This window comes from Pleurodeles waltl, chromosome 4_1 (assembly GCF_031143425.1).
Source record: "Pleurodeles waltl isolate 20211129_DDA chromosome 4_1, aPleWal1.hap1.20221129, whole genome shotgun sequence".
NCBI classification, from domain to species: domain Eukaryota; kingdom Metazoa; phylum Chordata; class Amphibia; order Caudata; family Salamandridae; genus Pleurodeles; species Pleurodeles waltl.
This window is the reverse complement of record NC_090442.1, coordinates 199,099,236-199,118,430: the sequence shown is the minus strand read 5'-3', so window position 1 is coordinate 199,118,430 and position 19,195 is coordinate 199,099,236. Positions and strand designations below refer to the sequence as shown.

General features: G+C 42.0%; 1 protein-coding gene across 6 annotated transcripts in view; it reads left to right on the top strand.

The window, feature by feature from the left end:
• Positions 1-19,195, top strand: part of WNK1 (WNK lysine deficient protein kinase 1) — a 669,373-nt gene that overhangs the window by 349,076 nt on the left and 301,102 nt on the right. For all 6 annotated transcript variants that reach the window (XM_069228121.1, XM_069228119.1, XM_069228120.1 and 3 more), the window contains exon 9: positions 11,462-11,524. In XM_069228121.1, the coding sequence (XP_069084222.1) occupies positions 11,462-11,524 (63 nt within the window). The remainder of the gene's footprint in view (positions 1-11,461; positions 11,525-19,195) is intronic.

The window sequence follows — 19,195 nt, the reverse complement described above, 5'->3', positions numbered from 1 at the left end:
AGACCGCCAAACTTACCTCTCGCTTCTGTGGTGGAACAACATAAATTTAAACAAAGGGCGGCCTTTCCAAGACCCAGTGCCACAATACGTAATAACAACAGATGCTTCCATGACAGGGTGGGGAGCACACCTCGATCAACACAGCATACAAGGACAATGGAACGTACATCAAACAAAACTGCATATCAATCACCTAGAACTTCTAGCAGTTTTTCAAGCATTAAAAGCTTTCCAGCCAATAATAGTTCACAAATACATTCTCGTCAAAACAGACAACATGACAACAATGTATTATTTAAACAAACAAGGGGGGACGCACTCCACGCAGTTAAGCCTGCTAGCACAAAAAATTTGGCGTTGGGCAATTCACAACCAAATTCGCCTAATAGCACAATTTATACCAGGGATCCAAAATCAACTCGCAGACAATCTCTCTCGAGATCACCAACAGGTCCACGAATGGGAAATTCACCCCCAAATTCTGAACACTTATTTCAAACTCTGGGGAACACCTCAGATAGACTTGTTTGCGACAAAGGAGAACGCAAAATGCCAAAACTTCGCATCCAGATACCCACACAAACAGTCCCAAGGCAATGCCCTATGGATGAACTGGTCAGGGATATTTGCTTACGCTTTTCCTCCTCTCCCTCTCCTTCCTTACCTGGTAAACAAACTCAGTCAAAACAAACTCAAACTCATATTAATAGCACCAACTTGGGCAAGGCAACCCTGGTACACAACGCTGCTAGACCTATCAGTAGTACCCTGCATCAAATTGACCAACAGGCCAGATCTGTTGACACAACACAACCAAAAGATCAGACACCCAGATCCAGCATCGCTGAATCTAGCAATCTGGCTCCTGAAATCCTAGAATTCGGGCACTTACAACTTACCCAAGAATGTATGGAAGTCATAAAGCAAGCCAGAAGGCCATCCACCAGGCACTGCTATGCAAGTAAATGGAAGAGGTTTGTTTGCTACTGCCATATTAATCAAATACAACCATTACACACAACTCCAGAACATGTAGTGGGTTACTTGCTTCACTTACAGAAATCTAACCTGGCTTTCTCTTCCATTAAAATACACCTTGCAGCAATATCTGCATACCTGCAGACTACCTATTCAACTTCCCTATATAAGATACCAGTCATTAAAGCATTCATGGAGGGACTTAGGAGAATTATACCACCAAGAACACCACCTGTTCCTTCATGGAACCTAAATGTGGTCCTAACTAGACTTATGGGTCCACCCTTTGAACCCATGCACTCCTGCGAAATACAGTTCCTAACCTGGAAGGTGGCATTTCTCATCGCCATTACTTCCCTAAGAAGAGTAAGCGAGATTCAGGCGTTTACTATGCAAGAACCTTTTATACAACTTCACAAAAATAAGGTCGTCCTAAGGACCAATCCTAAATTTTTGCCAAAGGTTATTTCACCGTTCCATCTAAATCAAACAGTGGAACTTCCAGTGTTCTTTCCACAGCCAGATACCGTAGCTGAAAGGGCACTACATACGTTAGATGTCAAAAGAGCATTAATGTATTACATTGACAGAACAAAGAACATCAGAAAGACTAAACAACTATTTATTGCATTTCAAAAACCTCATGCAGGAAACCCAATATCAAAACAAGGTATAGCCAGATGGATAGTTAAATGCATCCAGATCTGCTACCTAAAAGCCAAACGACAGCTGCCCATTACACCAAGGGCACACTCAACCAGGAAAAAAGGTGCTACCATGGCCTTTCTAGGAAACATCCCAATGCAAGAAATATGTAAGGCAGCCACATGGTCTACGCCTCACACATTCACCAAGCACTACTGTGTAGACGTGTTATCCGCACAACAAGCCACAGTAGGTCAAGCCGTATTAAGAACATTATTTCAAACTACTTCCACTCCTACAGGCTGATCCACCGCTTTTGGGGAGATAACTGCTTACTAGTCTATGCATAACATGCGTATCTACAGCGACAGATGCCATCGAACTGAAAATGTCACTTACCCAGTGTACATCTGTTCGTGGCATCAGTCGCAGTAGATTTGCATGTGCCCACCCGCCTCCCCGGGAGCCTGTAGCAGTTTGGAAGTTACCTTCAACTATTTGTATATGTATCATCTCAACCTTAAGTAGGTACATACTTAGTCACTCCATTGCATGGGCACTTTTACTACAATTCAACTCCTACCTCACCCTCTGCGGGGAAAAACAATCGAAGATGGAGTCTACGCCCATGCGCAATGGAGACAGAAGGAGGAGTCACTCGGTCCCGTGACTCGAAAGACTTCTTCGAAGAAAAACAACTTGTAACACTCCGGCCCAACACCAGATGGCGAGCTATTGCATAACATGCGAATCTACTGCGACTGATGCCACGAACAGATGTACACTGGGTAAGTGACATTTTCATTACTCAGTCTGTTTCATTGCTGCCTGAATGCATTTGATATATAAATAAATAAATAAAAATATATTTAAAAAAAATAAGCATTAAAAAATGTTTTTATTCAGAATCTGGTTGCTAGTTCAGGAAACAGCATGTGTGAATGCGCTCAGACCTGAATTAGCAGTCAGTGTCTTTCTAAAAACAGTGTTGAATTTCATATGATGTCCTAGAAAGTCAAGTGCATTATCGTACTTCGAGCTCCAGATTTCTAAGCCTTCAGTGATCCGTGCCTGTATGCACAGGTAAACTGGCTTCCAGGCTGCATGCTCTCCCAGCTGCTTGCTTGCTCTCTCATCCACTGCCTTACATATGTAGGCACTTACAGACTTCAAGCACATGTATTTCATGTTTTGTTGGAAAGGGGATATATCTTTACTTTCAAAAGAGCTGAAATACTTCAACAAGATGAGTACCACTTACTAGTAGGAGCATGTACTCAGGCAAAATTATCACATGGTCTTCTAACTTTTACAAAGTCACTGTCTTTGGCATCATTTAACACAGAGACTGAATGGTCTCCAGCTTCCTCCATGCAAAGCTAGATTGCCGCCCTGTCTCTGACCAAGCGTGATGTCAATTGAGCTGCAACTTCTAAAAGCACTTGTTTCTCAGGTCATTTTTTGATTTTTGGAGTATGCCCTTGGTCTTATGCCAGTGTGTATTCTGTCATATTTAAATATGCAGTTGCAGAAGAAAGTGAATGTGTTGAGTTCATATAGTTTATGCATGTTTGTGTATTTTTGTATATATTATTGTTTAAGTACTAATCGTAGAAATGGCCTGGGGGGTCCCTGGTTTCCAGACAAAAGGTTTAGAACCACTGGTTTAGGCTATTTAAAGTAAAGATGAGTTACAAAGGCATTAGTTTGAATTACTCAACTGATGGTTTCTGTCGCTTTTTTCCAGTTGCTAATTTTTTTTAATTTAGCCCGGTCAACTCGCTTTAATCTAATAACTCTGTAGTATAGCAGTGGTAAATTCCTGCTGATTTCTATGTGTGTAGTCTTGTATTAAATGCAATTTGGCTACAAATAAGAATGGTGTTCTATGATCTTTTGTGAGGGATATTTTACAAGATGTTTTAACATTTTCTAATGTTTTACTTATAAAGGGAGAGCAGTTACTGGTCTGAAGCTATTTACCTGATATTCGTCATATGAGGAATGCTAAAGCCGGGGGCTTGAGGGACAGCCTGGAGACTTTCCTGTGTCAGTGGAGCATTTAATGATGTGCACAATTGTGAAATGTATGTTAACATGGGATGTGTCAGAGAGGCTGTTCCTAAGAATCTCTTCAATTTTTTAAAAATAGCTTAGTGAGGGCAGAATGGTGGATATGCTCCCTCCCGGCTCCCACAAATGGCTGACGTCCTGGGTGGTGGCTTGCACTTTGTGAAGCCCATTCAGTGATGTGGATGTCAGTCTAGCCCTCAGAGGGTTGGGAGTTGTGAAACTCCCCACCAGACTGCTTATTTGGTGGCCCCTTAGGGCCCAGTAGACCAGCCACGTGCTGTCAAAGATGGCGGCTAGGGCTGATGGTCGTGCCCTGGACTGTCTCTGCAGCCCCTGTAGGACTTTGTTGAGGCCCCAGACAGCCATAGAGAATGGTCTGCCCAACTGGGTACCTGCGGCAACCCAGAGGAGAAGTGGGCTGTACTCAACAGACGAATACAGCCCAGCCACACAAATCCGCACAATTAAGCCCTATTGTGGGCATGAGAGACAGGTGGTGGGGGGGGAACGACCCCTCTTCGGTATCCACCTCTGGGGTGACCCTCCTGTTCCCCTGGCCTCCTGGGAACTAGACAATACTGGCAAGACTGGGGATGAAGTTGTGGAGGATGCTTAAACCATGGCGCCCACCCTTCTAAACTGTGGGACTGGCTGCTTGTTCTGCTCATGAAAACAGCTCCACAGGGCACATAAATCAGACCCCAACTCACTAACTTGCCTTACTGTCCTGTTAGTCAAAGTGTGAAGATTCCCAAGAGGACCGACAAGTGACCGATTGCCTGGGGCCCATCACACACAGCAGCCAAGGGCATAATGGATCACGACAAAGACCCAACCCCCTAAAACAGGAGGGCACCATGGGGCGGTGGAGAACTCTGTAATAGGGCATCAAGGACTCCAACTCAATACTGGATATGAAATCTGAGAGGTGGGTTTTGAGGTGGCCCTACTGCCACAGGCACTCTGGAATGCCGTGATGGAGGCAGAGGGCTAAATCTCCAAACTGAAAGACCCAGTACAAGAACTCAGTTTTGAGGTGAGGTAACTTGCCTAGCCAAGACTTCTACAACTCTCAATGACCAAGCAGAAGATGCTGAAAAGGGGACCCACTGCAATAGTCTCTGGTTTATCAGGTCGCAGGAGGGAGCCTATGGCTCTTCACAAGAAACATGCCTAGACAATGAATCCGGTCTTGACTGTACTCAACTAACTTACACCCCTGCTTTACAATGTATGGATCCAACATGTCGCTAGCGCAGACGCCTCTATCTGGAGTCCCGCTTTGCCTTATGATAGCCAAATTCTTTAACTATAGAGATAAGGATGCCATGGTGGAAGGGGTGAGAACGAACGGTCCACTACTGCATCAACCAGGACGAATTATGATTTTCCCAGACTACACCTGTCACATTCGAGCACAGTGAAAATCCTATGATAGTTAAACGCAAAATCTGGTACATGAGCATTAAATATATGTCACTTTACTCAGCATGGTTGCCAGTGCTTCATGAATCCAAGTCATATTTCGTTGACACTCCAGAGCAGGCATGGACATGGCTTACATAACATCATCCTGTTGCACCAAATCAAACTCTCCGATTGCAGAATACCGGCCCGCCCCCAGTTTGTTTTGGTTGACTATTTTGTTCAGCCTTGATGTTCAACTTCTCTTGACAACAAGCTCAAATTCCATACACCCACTCTACAAAACTGCTGAGCCATTGCACGTGCCTGATTATTAGGATTCCACTGGTAATGTGGGACACTTTCCCTCCAACCCTGCACCATGATCATTCACTTCTACCTCAATGTACTCCTTCACGATAATGACATGTAACGTCAACGGATTTCTAGACTTCATGAAAAGGGCGGTCTATACTACAGTTTGCACACCCTACCGATACTAATGCTACAAGAAACACACATTCAAGGCATCAGCTGCCCAATCCTAGCCTGCCGGGCATATGACAGTGTGTTCCATGCTGGACACTCCCAGTGCTTGAGAGAGGTGACCATACACATTCACAGAACTCTGCTGCTAGTGGTCTCCCAGGTGTGTCAAGATGTCAGAAGGGGTTGGGGGTAGGTATGCAATTCTTTAAGGATGTACCCTATGACCTGGTGAGTGTGCTTACATCTCCGCTGCGCTTACCCGCCCCACACTGAAGACCCTTAAGGACCTCATACTTACCTTACCTCATACTTAACTTACCTCATACTTAACTTACCTCATGGGGTGACAATCATAGGGGGAGGCTTTAATGCGATCATTACTGATTGGGACTCCCGGAGACCCTCTGGGAGGACTCTTGTAGACTGGGCAAACGGCTTGCGATTCAGCGACGTATGGAGATTATGGAATCCCAAGACCCATTTTAGGGGGGTGCGGGGTATATGATCATGCCCCCATAACTGTACCCTTAGAAGCCCCGCGTACCTTTGATAGACTCATTTGGGGATTCAACTTATGTTTCTGAAAGACAAGCAATTTCCCCCGCCCATGGCTGATGAACCGCAGGCATTCCTAGATATTAGTAAAGGATATATGGATCACCCTTCGTGCACTAGAAAGCCTGTAAAGCAACTATGCAGGGAATTTCCAGTTTGTACGTTAGAGTCAAGGAGTGCCACAGGTTAGCACGGATCGCCGACATAGAAGCCTCCATCCTAATCCAAGAGTTGAATGCGCATGGCCACCAAATGGAGGATGTACAATGCCACCAGACACTAGATACAGCCTCCGTACGATAGCTTTGCCTGGAGGAGGCCCATCACTGCTGGGTGGCCTCCACCCGTCGTGTTTATGAATTGGGAGACAGTTCAGACAAACGTCTGTATTGGCTGCCCACCAAGGAAACAGAAACCAGAATGGTGACTCATGTTGTGGACAGGACCAGGATGGTGGTGGAGACGTCCTCTGGGATCGCAACTGCCTTCTCGCAGTACTACAAGGCCCTATATGCAAAACATACCTGCCTGGAGGTTGAGACCGAATCCCCATTGGTCGTGGACATACCGATGCCGAACTCACTGCAAAATAACTTGACGCTTTGGACCAACCACTCATACTGGAAGAAGTGGGGGAAGCACTCTCTGACCTCAGTCTGAGCAAGTCCCACTGATAATCACAGATTTCTGATGGAATACTTCTGCAGAATCTGCTTAGTTATCCTGCCCCTGTCCTGTATATGTTCACAGAGGTGATCTCTAGGTGACGCTTCCCCTCAATGATAAACCATGCAACAGTGGTGGTCCTCCCATAGCCAGGCCGTCCCCCAAATCATTGCGTCTTATACTGCCCCATCACCTTATCAACGCAGAGGTGAAACTTAAAGCACCAGGTATTGCCCGTTTGTACATCAGAGACAGAGTGTGACAGCTTAGCACTGATCTCTGCTGTAGAAGCCTTCATCCTAACCCAAAAGACAAACACACATGGTCACTCAGTGGAGCAGGTACAGCGACACCATCAGTGATTAGTAAATAAAATCCTGCCAAGCTCTCCCCTGAAACACTCTGCTGTTGCATTTGAATGTGCGAGCACAAAATACTGAGGAAGTTTAATACTAAAGGCCTCCTTAATCTGTTTACAGCCACTCCCTGCCCCTTCAGCTCACTCTTGCAGGTTTCTCCCATTGTCACTCTTTTCCGTCTTTATTTGCTCCATCTTTATCATATGTGTCTGTTGCTCGCAGTAATTGCCTCATGCCTGCTCCGAATATCAGAAAAACCTGTCAGTGTCCCAGAATACGGGCCACCGGAGCCACAGTTACTCATGGTACCCTTAGGGAAAGTGGCGATATGCCAAATATATATTACCCCAGTTATGCATTTTCCCTAGCAGATGGGACCCCTGAGAGCGAAATGAGAGGAATAGGGAGGCCCCCTATAAGATAGACTGGTGAGCGACTTGTATGTCTCCACGCATTCTAGCAATTTCTGCAAGACTCAGGCTTATTCAGTTTAAATACCTACACCAGGCCTACCTCACTGCTCTACATCTCTGGCAGACCCATGCACTTCCTTTGTCCAGCTGCTTCAGGTTCCCGGAACCAAAGGAGGATTTCTATCATATGGCACAGACTTGTCCGCTTATACAACACTGCTGCACATGAATACTCACCTCACTTCTTGGGTGGTGAGAACACAAATTGAAGCCAATCTTAGAATCACTTTGTAGGGTATCCTGGAAGACCTAGGAGGAATCCCGATGAGCTAGGAATCTGTTAGGGGGGTACATTGTTGGCTAAGAGGGATATCCCCAGACACTGGAGGTTCACCAAAGCTCCCTCCTTTGAAGAATACAGTAAAGAAATTGTCTAGTATGCACAAAAGGAAGAAGCAATATATACAGCACATGGATGTCCCCGTAAATATGATAGAATATATGGAGAGAATGATAGGCTTATCAAGTTCAGGTTTTTCATCTTTGCTGACTAATATGGAAAGCGTATTTATATACCACGAAATGTACACAAGGTGTTTACCTTGAGAGCAATGTCTACTGTGCTAAAACTCAATAAAAGTTTTATTATAAAAACTGTTTCTTTTAGTTGGCCCTGAAGTTTAAAAACATCCCATTTGATTATGTAACCTGTATTTCTTTGGTAGGTTTGTTACCCAAGTTATGCTTGGTTTAGTCTCTTATGTTTCGTGTTTTACCATAAAAGAAGTTGGCACATTGTTCACATTTGAGGTGAATCTAAGATTTTGATTGATGTGATTTACCTATATGGTTGAATATGTTAATGCTTTTGACCTAGGTTTGCTTTGGTCAGCTCATTACAAAAGAATGAAGCTTTGTGTTTTTATTTCGTACGGTTTGCTGTTTTTTGTTTCGGTTCATTGTCAATGATGTAACTGATTTCCTTCCTACTGTTCAGCGGAGTTCTTTACTTTAATTGGTTAATTTGGAGATCAATTTACCTATTGTAATTACTCAAAAGCCTTTTTGTATTAGTGTTTTCAGGTTTGTAGATTGGATTAGTGGGGTTGAATTGCCCTGTTGAAGATGTTTTTATGCAGGAGAAGTTAAAAGATTTCAGTGGTCAGACCAGTCATTACACATTGGGTTCCTAACTAGTTGACCTTGGGAAATAAGATGTTTAAAGTCGCTCCTTTGCCATGGTGTGAAAGGAAGTATATTGAAACTCATCCTCTAGAACAGTTTCAGGGGTGTTTTCTGTTGTGTCAGAGTAGACTCCCTAGTAAAGATTGAAATTTCCTAACAAAATATTGTTAGCACTTTCCTGGTTCTTAAAGAAGAATGGTTCCATGAATTCTTCTAGGAAAGAATTATGCTGGCTGGTGTTTGGTAAATAATTAAAAAAAATGATTGGAATGATGGTGTTTGGTTTAATTTCTTAAACAAGGCACTAGAAGTGTTGAATATTTTGCTCTTGAATGAGCTTGTGGTGGTTTGTGTCCTGATGAAAAATTGCTACTCCCCATCATTTTCTGTTCTCTCAGTCCATCAAAATATAGGATATTCATTATTGGTTTAAAATGGTTGGTTGGGTAACTTTCCATGAGGAATAATGGGGTTAAATTACTGAGCTTCAGTCGTGTGCTGCAGCTGATCTACAGATGTTCAGCATACCGGTTAGTCACAGATGATGTTGTCTCTATTGCTTGAGTGTTTATTTGAATGCTGTTGATCTAATTATGAGTTAAAGCTTAGATGTGGGGTTTGACGTCTTTATTTGACGGCGGCTGTAGATCTGAGAACCACCAGATCTGACTATATTTGTTTAAAGTTACTGTAGTTGGTAGTCCTTTTCTTGTAGTTCTACACTTTATTAAGTCTATTCTTGTAGATTTCTATTGACTCCCAGTAGTTAATAGAGGTCATTGTGGAGGTAGCAGAGTTTCTAGTTGTGAACAAGAATTTTGTGGCGCAAAGTAGCTTCTTGGGAACACTTAGTTATCTTGATTATTTGTATAACGTAAGCTATGTTTTGAGATTGTATATGAAGTATTGTAGTAATAAGAGGTTTACCAGAAGTTTTAAGATAGATTTTTAAATGCCGGGCTGTGTGGAGGTTTAATCTGGGATTCATCCATTCATGCGTGTGTTTCGAAGTGTAATGGGATTGTGATCCTCTTATCTGTGATATAGATCGCTGTATTATCTGTTTCACAGGTGATCACATTTGGAGATTCCATTACATTTGTGTTAGAGACAGCATAATTGATTTCAGCCTCAGCTCTTGTAAGTCTTTTTAATTTCTCTATTCCAGGAGGATGTGATTATGAGCTTCAGGTGTTGTAGCATTTGAGAGTATCACACTGACCTCAGTCCATTACAATTATTGGTCTTCTTCTGCTGAGTTTTACAGAGAGGTTCCAATTAGTGAGTTTAGTTGCCCTCCGGCATAGGAGATTCTTGTTGATGTCTGGTCCTGCGCATGTCTGCTTTTGCAGGTTTATCACTGTTAAAAAAATATCAGATTTAGGGAATACAGTTCAAGTTGTACTCTTGTTGACATCCTTAACTGAGTATGGTACTCTTTCTCTGTTGCCTAATTGGGAGGTTCCATTTCCTCTGTGTTAGAGTGTTTTTTGTTTAATTTAGGTCTTTGTAAGTTGTCCTTTTCAGAGAGGGTCTGACTGAGTTTCATTGCATTATGTTCAGAGAGACAGTCATTGGCTTTAGTCTCTGAAATGGTTTGTTTGTTTTAGTGAGGTTGTGGATAGGAGATTTAAGTTGCCTTGTCCTAAGTATGACTGTCATTTGTGTGTCGGCACCACCCAGCTAAATCGTCTCTAACCATTTCTTTAAAAAAACTTTTTTTTAAAAAGAAACCCAAAATCACCCACCGTTTAATGTTAAAGTATATACCAAACATGATCTTTTAGATGAGGCAAAAATAGTAGTGCTTGGTTCTGAAGTCAAATAAAAATCTATTTATTTCAGTTAGCTATTGGTGTAGTTTTTCAATTTATTATGTTATTAAAAAACAATATATAAAAACTTGTTCTCCTGCTTCCTCTCAGGAATGTAATGATGTGGCTGTTACAATATTGGGTAGTGCTGGTTTCACTGGAATCTGTAAAGCCGTCACTTGACAATATGTTAAGAAGCTTCTTTAATAATTGTAACTGTCATCTTGCAATAAGGTAAATATATGTTTATCAATCTGTTAATTAAAATATGTTATATATATATAGGCTCAATTTTTGCCCACCTGCTTTCGCTTTCTAAACCAGGAAAAACATAAACAATACATTGCTGTAGCAAAAAAATAAATTTTCTCTCCCAATAATTCTCAAGTGTTTAAATCTTCAAAATCAGATACCATTTCATCCTCCCATTTTGGAATATTGTGCTGCAAAGTCCTATTACCTCTTCACAAGGAAACATAATTGAAATCTTGTTAAGGGGTCGAGTGAGAGAAGAAAAAACAAAAGACAGCATAAAAGCGAAGGTATTGAGTAAGCCAAGACTGTCAAATGGCCTAAACAAAACAGCTACCCTTAATGATATTGAAAGACTAAAAACATTTTAACAAAGTGTTGATAAATTCTTCTTCTAGCATTGGTATGTTCCGAGCATGTCATGCCTAATCTGAAAATACCATTATGTCACTTTGGCTGTAAAACTGCACTATCATGGAAATGAGATTGAAATTTTTGTAAATCTTCAAAACTGTTTACCTGTCTGAAAACCTTCCTGTAGCTGACTCTAGGAAACGTCGGTTCTGCAACACAGTCCCTAGTTGTTGTCGTGTTCTTACTCTGTTTTTTGTCTTTTATTTTTCGGTAGACGCAGGTTCCAGGCCATCCTGCACCCAACGGCTTAACGCAGCCACCGCATCACTCACAGCAGGTAAGTTTTCACCCTCTCTTAATCCATCCCTTAAAATACAGGTATACTAAAATGTATCTTAACAATTTCTTTACTTAATACTTATTTGCCTATATTACTATTCTTGCTTCTGTTTGTTATTAAAGGTGATTTCAATTCGTAACATTTAGTAGTAAACCAATCAGGTTATAGTGTTAACTCAGTGGACGTGGTTCATGGTTGGATAGATTTAATTTACTCTTAATTAGCTCTCTCATAACTAGGACCATGAACTGTGGTAGGACTCAACTGAAACAAACATGAGTTACTGTGGTTCTTCCATTTTGTCATTAAATCCATTTCACTCAGTTCTCAGTTTTAGGGTGCAACACCCTGTTGTTCATTTAGTTTGTTTCATACGCATGCGTTATCTTTACTTAAATCCTATTAATACTGTTTCAGAGTTGTAGACCTGCAATTTATACTATTATGCATGTATTTTTACTAGCTTTACAGTAAAAGCCACTCACTGTTACATTTCTTACATTAGTAAAATAAGTTATTAGTAATGAAAGGCATCCACACTCTGATAATTTAAAACAAGGGCTTTACTACCATCATTAACGTCAATTGAAAGATTTGATGCTACAGTATGCTTTCTTAAAGTGTTGGTAATGTGTTGGTATGTCATTTAAACTTTTAGACTAGTTAAAAAGTGCAGACAGAACATTTTTAGAAGATTCAAAGCTTCCCCATGACTATTCATAATATACTCCATTTATTCTATAGTTTTATCTTGGCCTCAAAATACAAAATGCCACTTTATTCTGTTTCTGAGGCAAGGTGTGCTTTGACACCCTATTACCGAAGGTCTAATCCTCTGATCCAGTTGTCTTTTTGCCTTAAGGAGGCTGTTCTATCTTATGTTTTTATTTTATTTCTTTCCCTCTTCCAGCATGTTCACATTCTGTTTATTACTGGTGTGATGGAATAGTACAGTTTTGGAAATAAAAATGTATGCTATGTATTTCTGAAACACATTCACATTTCAAGACAATAACAATTTTGTTTTCTTTGATAAATTTCTCTTCCTGGCATATTTAAGTCCTTTAGCTTTTTTTGTCACAGTCAATTATTACCTTGTATTAACTGCACATGCTGAACAATGTGTTGTTGAGTGTGTACCGTTCTAGATCAAAACAACCTTCTGCTTATCCCATATAAGGACACAGCGCAACATAGGACCCCAAAAGTTTGTTTATTCTCCAAGATACCCGCATGCTTGTAGGAGTTTTCCTGGATCACCAATTCCAATTCTGTACCCTTTCACTCCTCTATTTCTAGGGGTTTACTATCCATCCATTCTTTCAGAATACGATTTCTCTTTATCAGTGTCTCAGTCTATCTGATGTCATCTATTTTTATTTCACTTGTCTTTGTAATTCAGATGTCGGCCTATTAATGAAGTTTTATTCCCAAACTGTAACTTGGTCATAGCTTAGATAATGCCTTCTAAACGTTCTACCAACATTGCTGTAATTGTTTCCTTCCAGATCCCTCTGACTTAGTAGTGCAGTCCATATTGTATTGAATTTTGGGAACCAGGTCTGAATTCTTCCCTAATAAAATTTGACATACTCTGGTATTTGATCTTCTGGTTAAACTGTTTATTTTCTTGCCTCCTTGTCCTATCGCTTTTTCTGTCTGGGCATCAGAATATTTTTCAATTAACTATTTAAATTAATCTTTCTCCTTGTTTAAAATCTTCCATCCTGGAGAAGTGTTTGCCTAAATTCTTCAATCCCCGTGTTGAGCATATGTCACCAAATGCCTGATTATTTGAACCTTCCCAGTTCTGTAATTGTGGGTATTCTGTTATGTACGAGAAAACCTTGAACTCAGTTTCATTAATCAGAAGTCTCAATTGATAAATACCACTTTAAGATCACACCTCACCTTCCTCCCTCAATTCAGACCTGGTACAGGATTGTCCCATATTGGGCTTAGTCGTCAAGTTTAGGAATATATAGAAATGTAACAATTTTTCTGATGATTTTGATATGTTTGATCATTTTGTAACATACTTTTTAAAAATACTTTGGATGCCCATATTTAAAAACATATACTTTCATCCCATTTTTTTTCTTACCATAGCATTCTTTGTTTACACTTTGGTGCTATCACCCTTTTTAAGACATTCTAAAGATGCAGCTATATACGATGAAGCTCATCTTTTGCAAAGATTTATCTGGCACACCTTTGCACAGCTTATCCTACTGTTTCTTTATTTATTTTTTTAAGCAGGTAAATCTGGTGAATATGCCAGTTAGTTCTTTGAAAAATCTGTTTGTTAATCCATATCGCGATTTTTATCTTACAGTCTCCTTGGAGAGAGCTCTTTATATTCTTTTCTGAGCAGGTTTTTAATGTAAAAGGTTCCGCATACAGAGCAAACAGTAAAGGAGGCACAACTGCCTCGTCCTACAACTAACTTATACAGCCTTTGCCATTGTACCATTCATTTTTAATTTGAAGTGTGCACCACAATATGGTTGTAAGATAGGCCTAATGAACTAAGGGGGTGTTTTTATTCTCCTGAAGACTTCCTACAGAAAATTCAATTTCACCAGATCAAATGCTTTCTCAGCATCTAAAAATCGTATAAGCCCAGGCGCATTTTCCTTCTGAAGGCAGGAGATAGCTTCAGTAAACAAAATGGGTTTGGATGGCAGGTTTCCTTCTAGGTATAAAGCCTACTGATCTCACCCCAACATGATCTTAACCACAAATTGGAAAAGGCCGACAAGGGGATCCAATAGCATTTCGTGAAGATGAGGGTGATGTGATCCTATTTCTTCAGACTTTGGTTGAGACGTGCTATGGCCTGTAGGATGCCCCTATGGGGTGTTAGTGTATAGCCTTTTTCCTTCAAATTTTGATTCAGTGACTTTAGTGCTGGAGCAGGATTTGTAGACATTAGACGGAGACTGCTCCCTGCTTTTGACCCTTTTGTTTTTCATATCATCTAGTGCCAGCTTCCTTTCTCTGATATTCTCACTCTGTAATTTGACTGTGCACATATTCTCTAACTGCGTGGCCTGATATGCTTCCATTTCCTTTTTCTGCAGTTTCCTTAATGACCAGACATATGTTTGTTAGATGTTACTGCTGCTGATCAAAATTTCTACATTCTCTGTTTTCCTCTTTTAAATCGTTTCCTGGTTTCAATATTTCAAAATCATAATTAAATTCTCTCTCTTCTTGTGTAAAATACTCAGATTTGTAGTCAGTTCTTCTGGTGGATTCTCCACTTCCATTCTATTTTCAAGATAATGGGGCAGCTCCTAATTTTCTGTTGACTCTGTGTTCTGCCTCTCCTTCAGCATTTTATTCTGTTGTTGGGCTTCTGGGCACAGTCTTATTCTTTAAGGTTTATATCTTTTTCTCCCTCATCTGACTTTCTGGGCTCTGCCAGTACTGCTCTTTCTGGTTTCAAAGTGTCATTTTTTTGTACTTTTGCTTTGTTCCCCCATGTAGGCCTCTCTCTTACATTCCCACTGTCTCTGTGCATCTTTCTTTTGTTTTTAAGATGTATATTCTTAGCCTCTCTTGGGTAATCTGATTGGATATGTACATATTTTGGGGAATACTCCACATCCTTTATCTGTTCTCTCGAGTCCAGTTCTTTTACTTCTCAGCATTTCTAGTGTCTTGTGTATCATATGGAGATAAGAGTTTTAATATTATTAGGACTGACTTCACCCACTAGCCTGCGTTTGATATTACTTCTCTACAGCTATGCAGTCTTAGTTTCTTAGATATTTGGGCAGTTAATCGGTTATTTTGAACAAATATTTTTCCCTCCTGCCACTTTAAAGCACTGTTAGACCTGTCAGCCTTAGGGCGCTCCTCCCCAAAAACCTTTTGCCTGCTTTGCCTCAATTTTGCTGATCTGTTTTTGTTGGTCTTAGGACTCTGGGCACTCTACCACTGCTAACCAGTGCTAAAGTGCACATGCTCCCTCCCCTAAAACATGGTAACATTTGTGTTTCCTCAATTCACATATTTAATTTACTTATAAGTCCCTAGCAAAGTCCACTATATGTGCTCAGGGCAAGTAAATTAGATGCTAGTAGCGGACCTGCAGCACTGATTGTGCCACCCACCTAAGTAATCCTGTAAACATGTCTCAGGCCTGCCACTGCAGAACCTGTGTGTGCAGCGTGACTGTCATGTCGACTTAGCATTTAAGACCCCTTGCCAAGCCTTAAACTCCCCTTTTGTTACATGTAATTCACCCCTAAGGTAATCCATAGTTGCCCACATGGCACGGTACTATGTAATCAAAAGGCAGGACATAGCCAGGTCCTGATAGTGGAAAAACTCCCAGATTAGTTTTTCACTACTGTGATGCCTACCCCACTCATAGGCAAACACTGGGGTTTCCTTATTACATTTAATAAAGTGTAATTCCTGATTGAGAAGGAGTAGACCCATCATGTTTAGTATCTCTGAAATTGTAATGATACGTCCTCCTTAATGGTAAAGTCAGATTTGCTATTACAATTTTGAAAATGCCACTTTTAGAAAGTTGGCATTTTCCTAAACTTAACCCTGTTTGCCCTCAGCCTCTCTCCAATACATGGCACGGCAGGTGTGACAGCTGGTTACCTGCATTCACTCTAGAAAGCTTCAGACAAAGGAAAGTTAGGTGTGACTGAGGGGCCATCTGCATGTTAGAGTCATCGTGCATGTTGATGAGTCATCCTGGCAGAATTGGAGGGAGGAGCTGACCGACCTGACTCCCACATAAATGACTGCTTAACCTCTGTAGTGAGTCCGGAGCCAGGGCAGGAAGGTAAGACCTCTCCACTTCATAGACCCCTCTTTGAAGTCACCCCCACTTCAAAGGCACAACTAGGTATGAGAACTGGACATCTGACCCTACCAAATCAGAACACTTCTGGACCTTTGAAGAACTCGACCAGGAAGGAGGACAGCTGGGCTGCTACAATGACTGCCACTCAGGACTGCTACTGTGTAATAACTGCTTTTCTACTGTGCTGTACTACTGAGGAAGGACCATCTCACTTGAACCCAGAGTGACTCCAAGGGCTTGCTGGCTTTCCTCCAGTTCTTCTGAAGTCTTAGAGACACAAAACACTTCCAACACAACCTGCAACATCACCTGGACTTTGCTTGCTGCAGGGTTTACTCTGCCAAGTGGTGCCAATCCAGTCCTAGGTCCTTGAAAGTGGATATAAAGCACTTCAGCTACCAAAATCCACTCATCGCAGTCATTGCGCCGGTCGGAACTGACACATCTCTTTCAATGCCAGTCGCATTGCTGCTTCAGGAGACATCACATCGCCGGCTGCACAGCTCGACGATGATGCAACGCCTCCACCTAAGGGGTTCAGCAGCATTGCATCTCAGATTGCATAGTTCGGAGCCGACACATCACCTACATCGCCAGGATCAAAGATTACACATCGACTCAGCTACTCCTCGAATTCTTGCTCGACAACGACGCGACCCCGATACTGATTTCAGTGGGCTAAGGCTGGCCACATGCTCCAGCTCGTCCAGCCTGGCTTTCAGATTTGACCTGATTTAACACGACCAGATAGGCCCGGTTTGCCCTTTGTTTCTAAGCACTACGGTCACATTTATTCTTCAAAAATTCATATCTCAACTTCAACTTATTGGATATTTGTCGCTTTGGTCTTGTTTTGTTCATTAAATGAATCTTTATTTTTCTAACCAGATGCTGTATCTTTTTGTGTGGTGTCTCCACTGTTTTACTGTTTTAAGTGTTGCACCAATACCTTACACATTACCTTTTTTAATTAAGATTGCCTACCTGCTCTATGCCAAACTACCAGAGGGCGAACACAGGTTAATTTAGAGTATGTATCTGACTCATCCTGACTAGGATTGTGGTTCCTGCTTGGGCAGGGTGCATACCTCTGCCAACCAGAAACCCAATTTCTAACAGCAGTAATTAGAAAAAACACTCTGCACAATTATCACCACCCTAAAACGTCCATCTCCACCTCCAAATCGGGCAGTAGCTGGCCTTCGTTTTCCCTAGACTGACTCAACATTTCTTCTTATCTAGCTTTTCTAGTATTCATCAAACTGACTCAGGTTTCTGCCTTCCAGACTGCTGTGCTGTGCCATGCTCTCCCTCTCACTACTTCCAGCTTTCATTTGCTGCTGTGCTGCTACAGAGTATTGATGATGATTTCTGATAGAGACTTCTAGCTGCAGATTCTTTACCTTCTGAATATTCTTCAGGCATTAGACTGAATTACCAAACTTTTCAGCAGTACCTCTGGGCAGCGGTATGTCTTGTCAGCAGGGCTGCACTTATGCCTTTCTGAAAATGGCATGCAGAGCCTATATAGGCACCATGCCTGCATGCTGATGTCAGTTCCTTTCTTTATGCACCTCATGAAGCAGATCCAGAGCTATCACTTGTTTTTTGAAGACCCTTACCTCTTCAAAATCTTGCCATTTTTTGTGTTCAAGGGAAATACTTCCCAAAATGTCAAGTTTCAAGCCCTGTAAGGACTGTTGCAAACAAATCCGTATGACAGATCCTCATCAACGTTGTCTTTGGTACCTGAAGTCAAGTTACGGCTCTGAGGCCTGCAGTGATTTAGCATTGATGAACCTGAAGGCCATTTAAGACTGCAATGCGAAACTTTATATCGCCAAGCACCTGAAGTCTCCATGATGCGACTGGTCCAAATCCGGAAGCCAGGTTTCGGGTCTTCCCACTACCTCACTGGCTGTCGAAGGTGAGCTCACCACAGCACTCGTCAGTCACCTTCAGACAGTGATTAACTTCTCAGACGCTCTCCTTCATCAGAGCCATTTTGAACACAGTTTGGTTCTGTACCTTTTCCTCAGAAAGGGATAGAGGACATTTAGGCTATGATCCCAATCTTTCAACCTCTGGCTTGGAATTTTCAGTGAGGTTGACTTTGAGGCTGTGGGGCTAATGTCCTCCTGCATCTTGCTGGTCAAACACACTAGATAGCATATGTGGGCCTGGAATAGGATCTGAAGTTGCAGTAGTATCTGAAGTCTCAGTGGGCCCAACATAAAGGGATTTCTCCGACCACGTTCATATTTCTGAGGAGACTGCAAAAGTGGTGGTTCTGGACAGTGATTGCCAGCGGTGGTGACAGTGGTGACCAACGCATTGCTCCTGGCTTGGGGTGGCCATTTAAAAGAGGGTGAGATCAGAGGACTCTTGTCTGTGGCGGAGTTCCAGCTTCATATCAACCTTCTGAAGCTGAGAGTTATCCGCTTGGCATTGAAGGTCGTCGAGAGGAGGCTGATGCACATGTTCATGGGCAACACCACCACATGTGGTACTGTAACAAACAGGGGAGGGGGGGGGTTACAGACCATTGCAAAGACACCCTTCACCTCTGGAAGGGGCAGAATTTTCTTGGTGGTGAACTACCTGGCAGGATCACTCAATGCCAGGGCGGATGAGCTCAGTTGTCGGCGTTTAGCAGATTACAAATGGCAGAGTTACCTGGAGCCATGGGCAGTATGGTGTCCTTAATTCCTGGGCTTGAACATCTGTCTTCTGGTCGGGTTGCCTTTCCTGGAGGATCAGCTGTCGCAGTAGGGCAGGGTTTTTCACCAGGGCCTTCATAATCTCCACCCTGCAGGTTGAATGGAGTCAGCTGA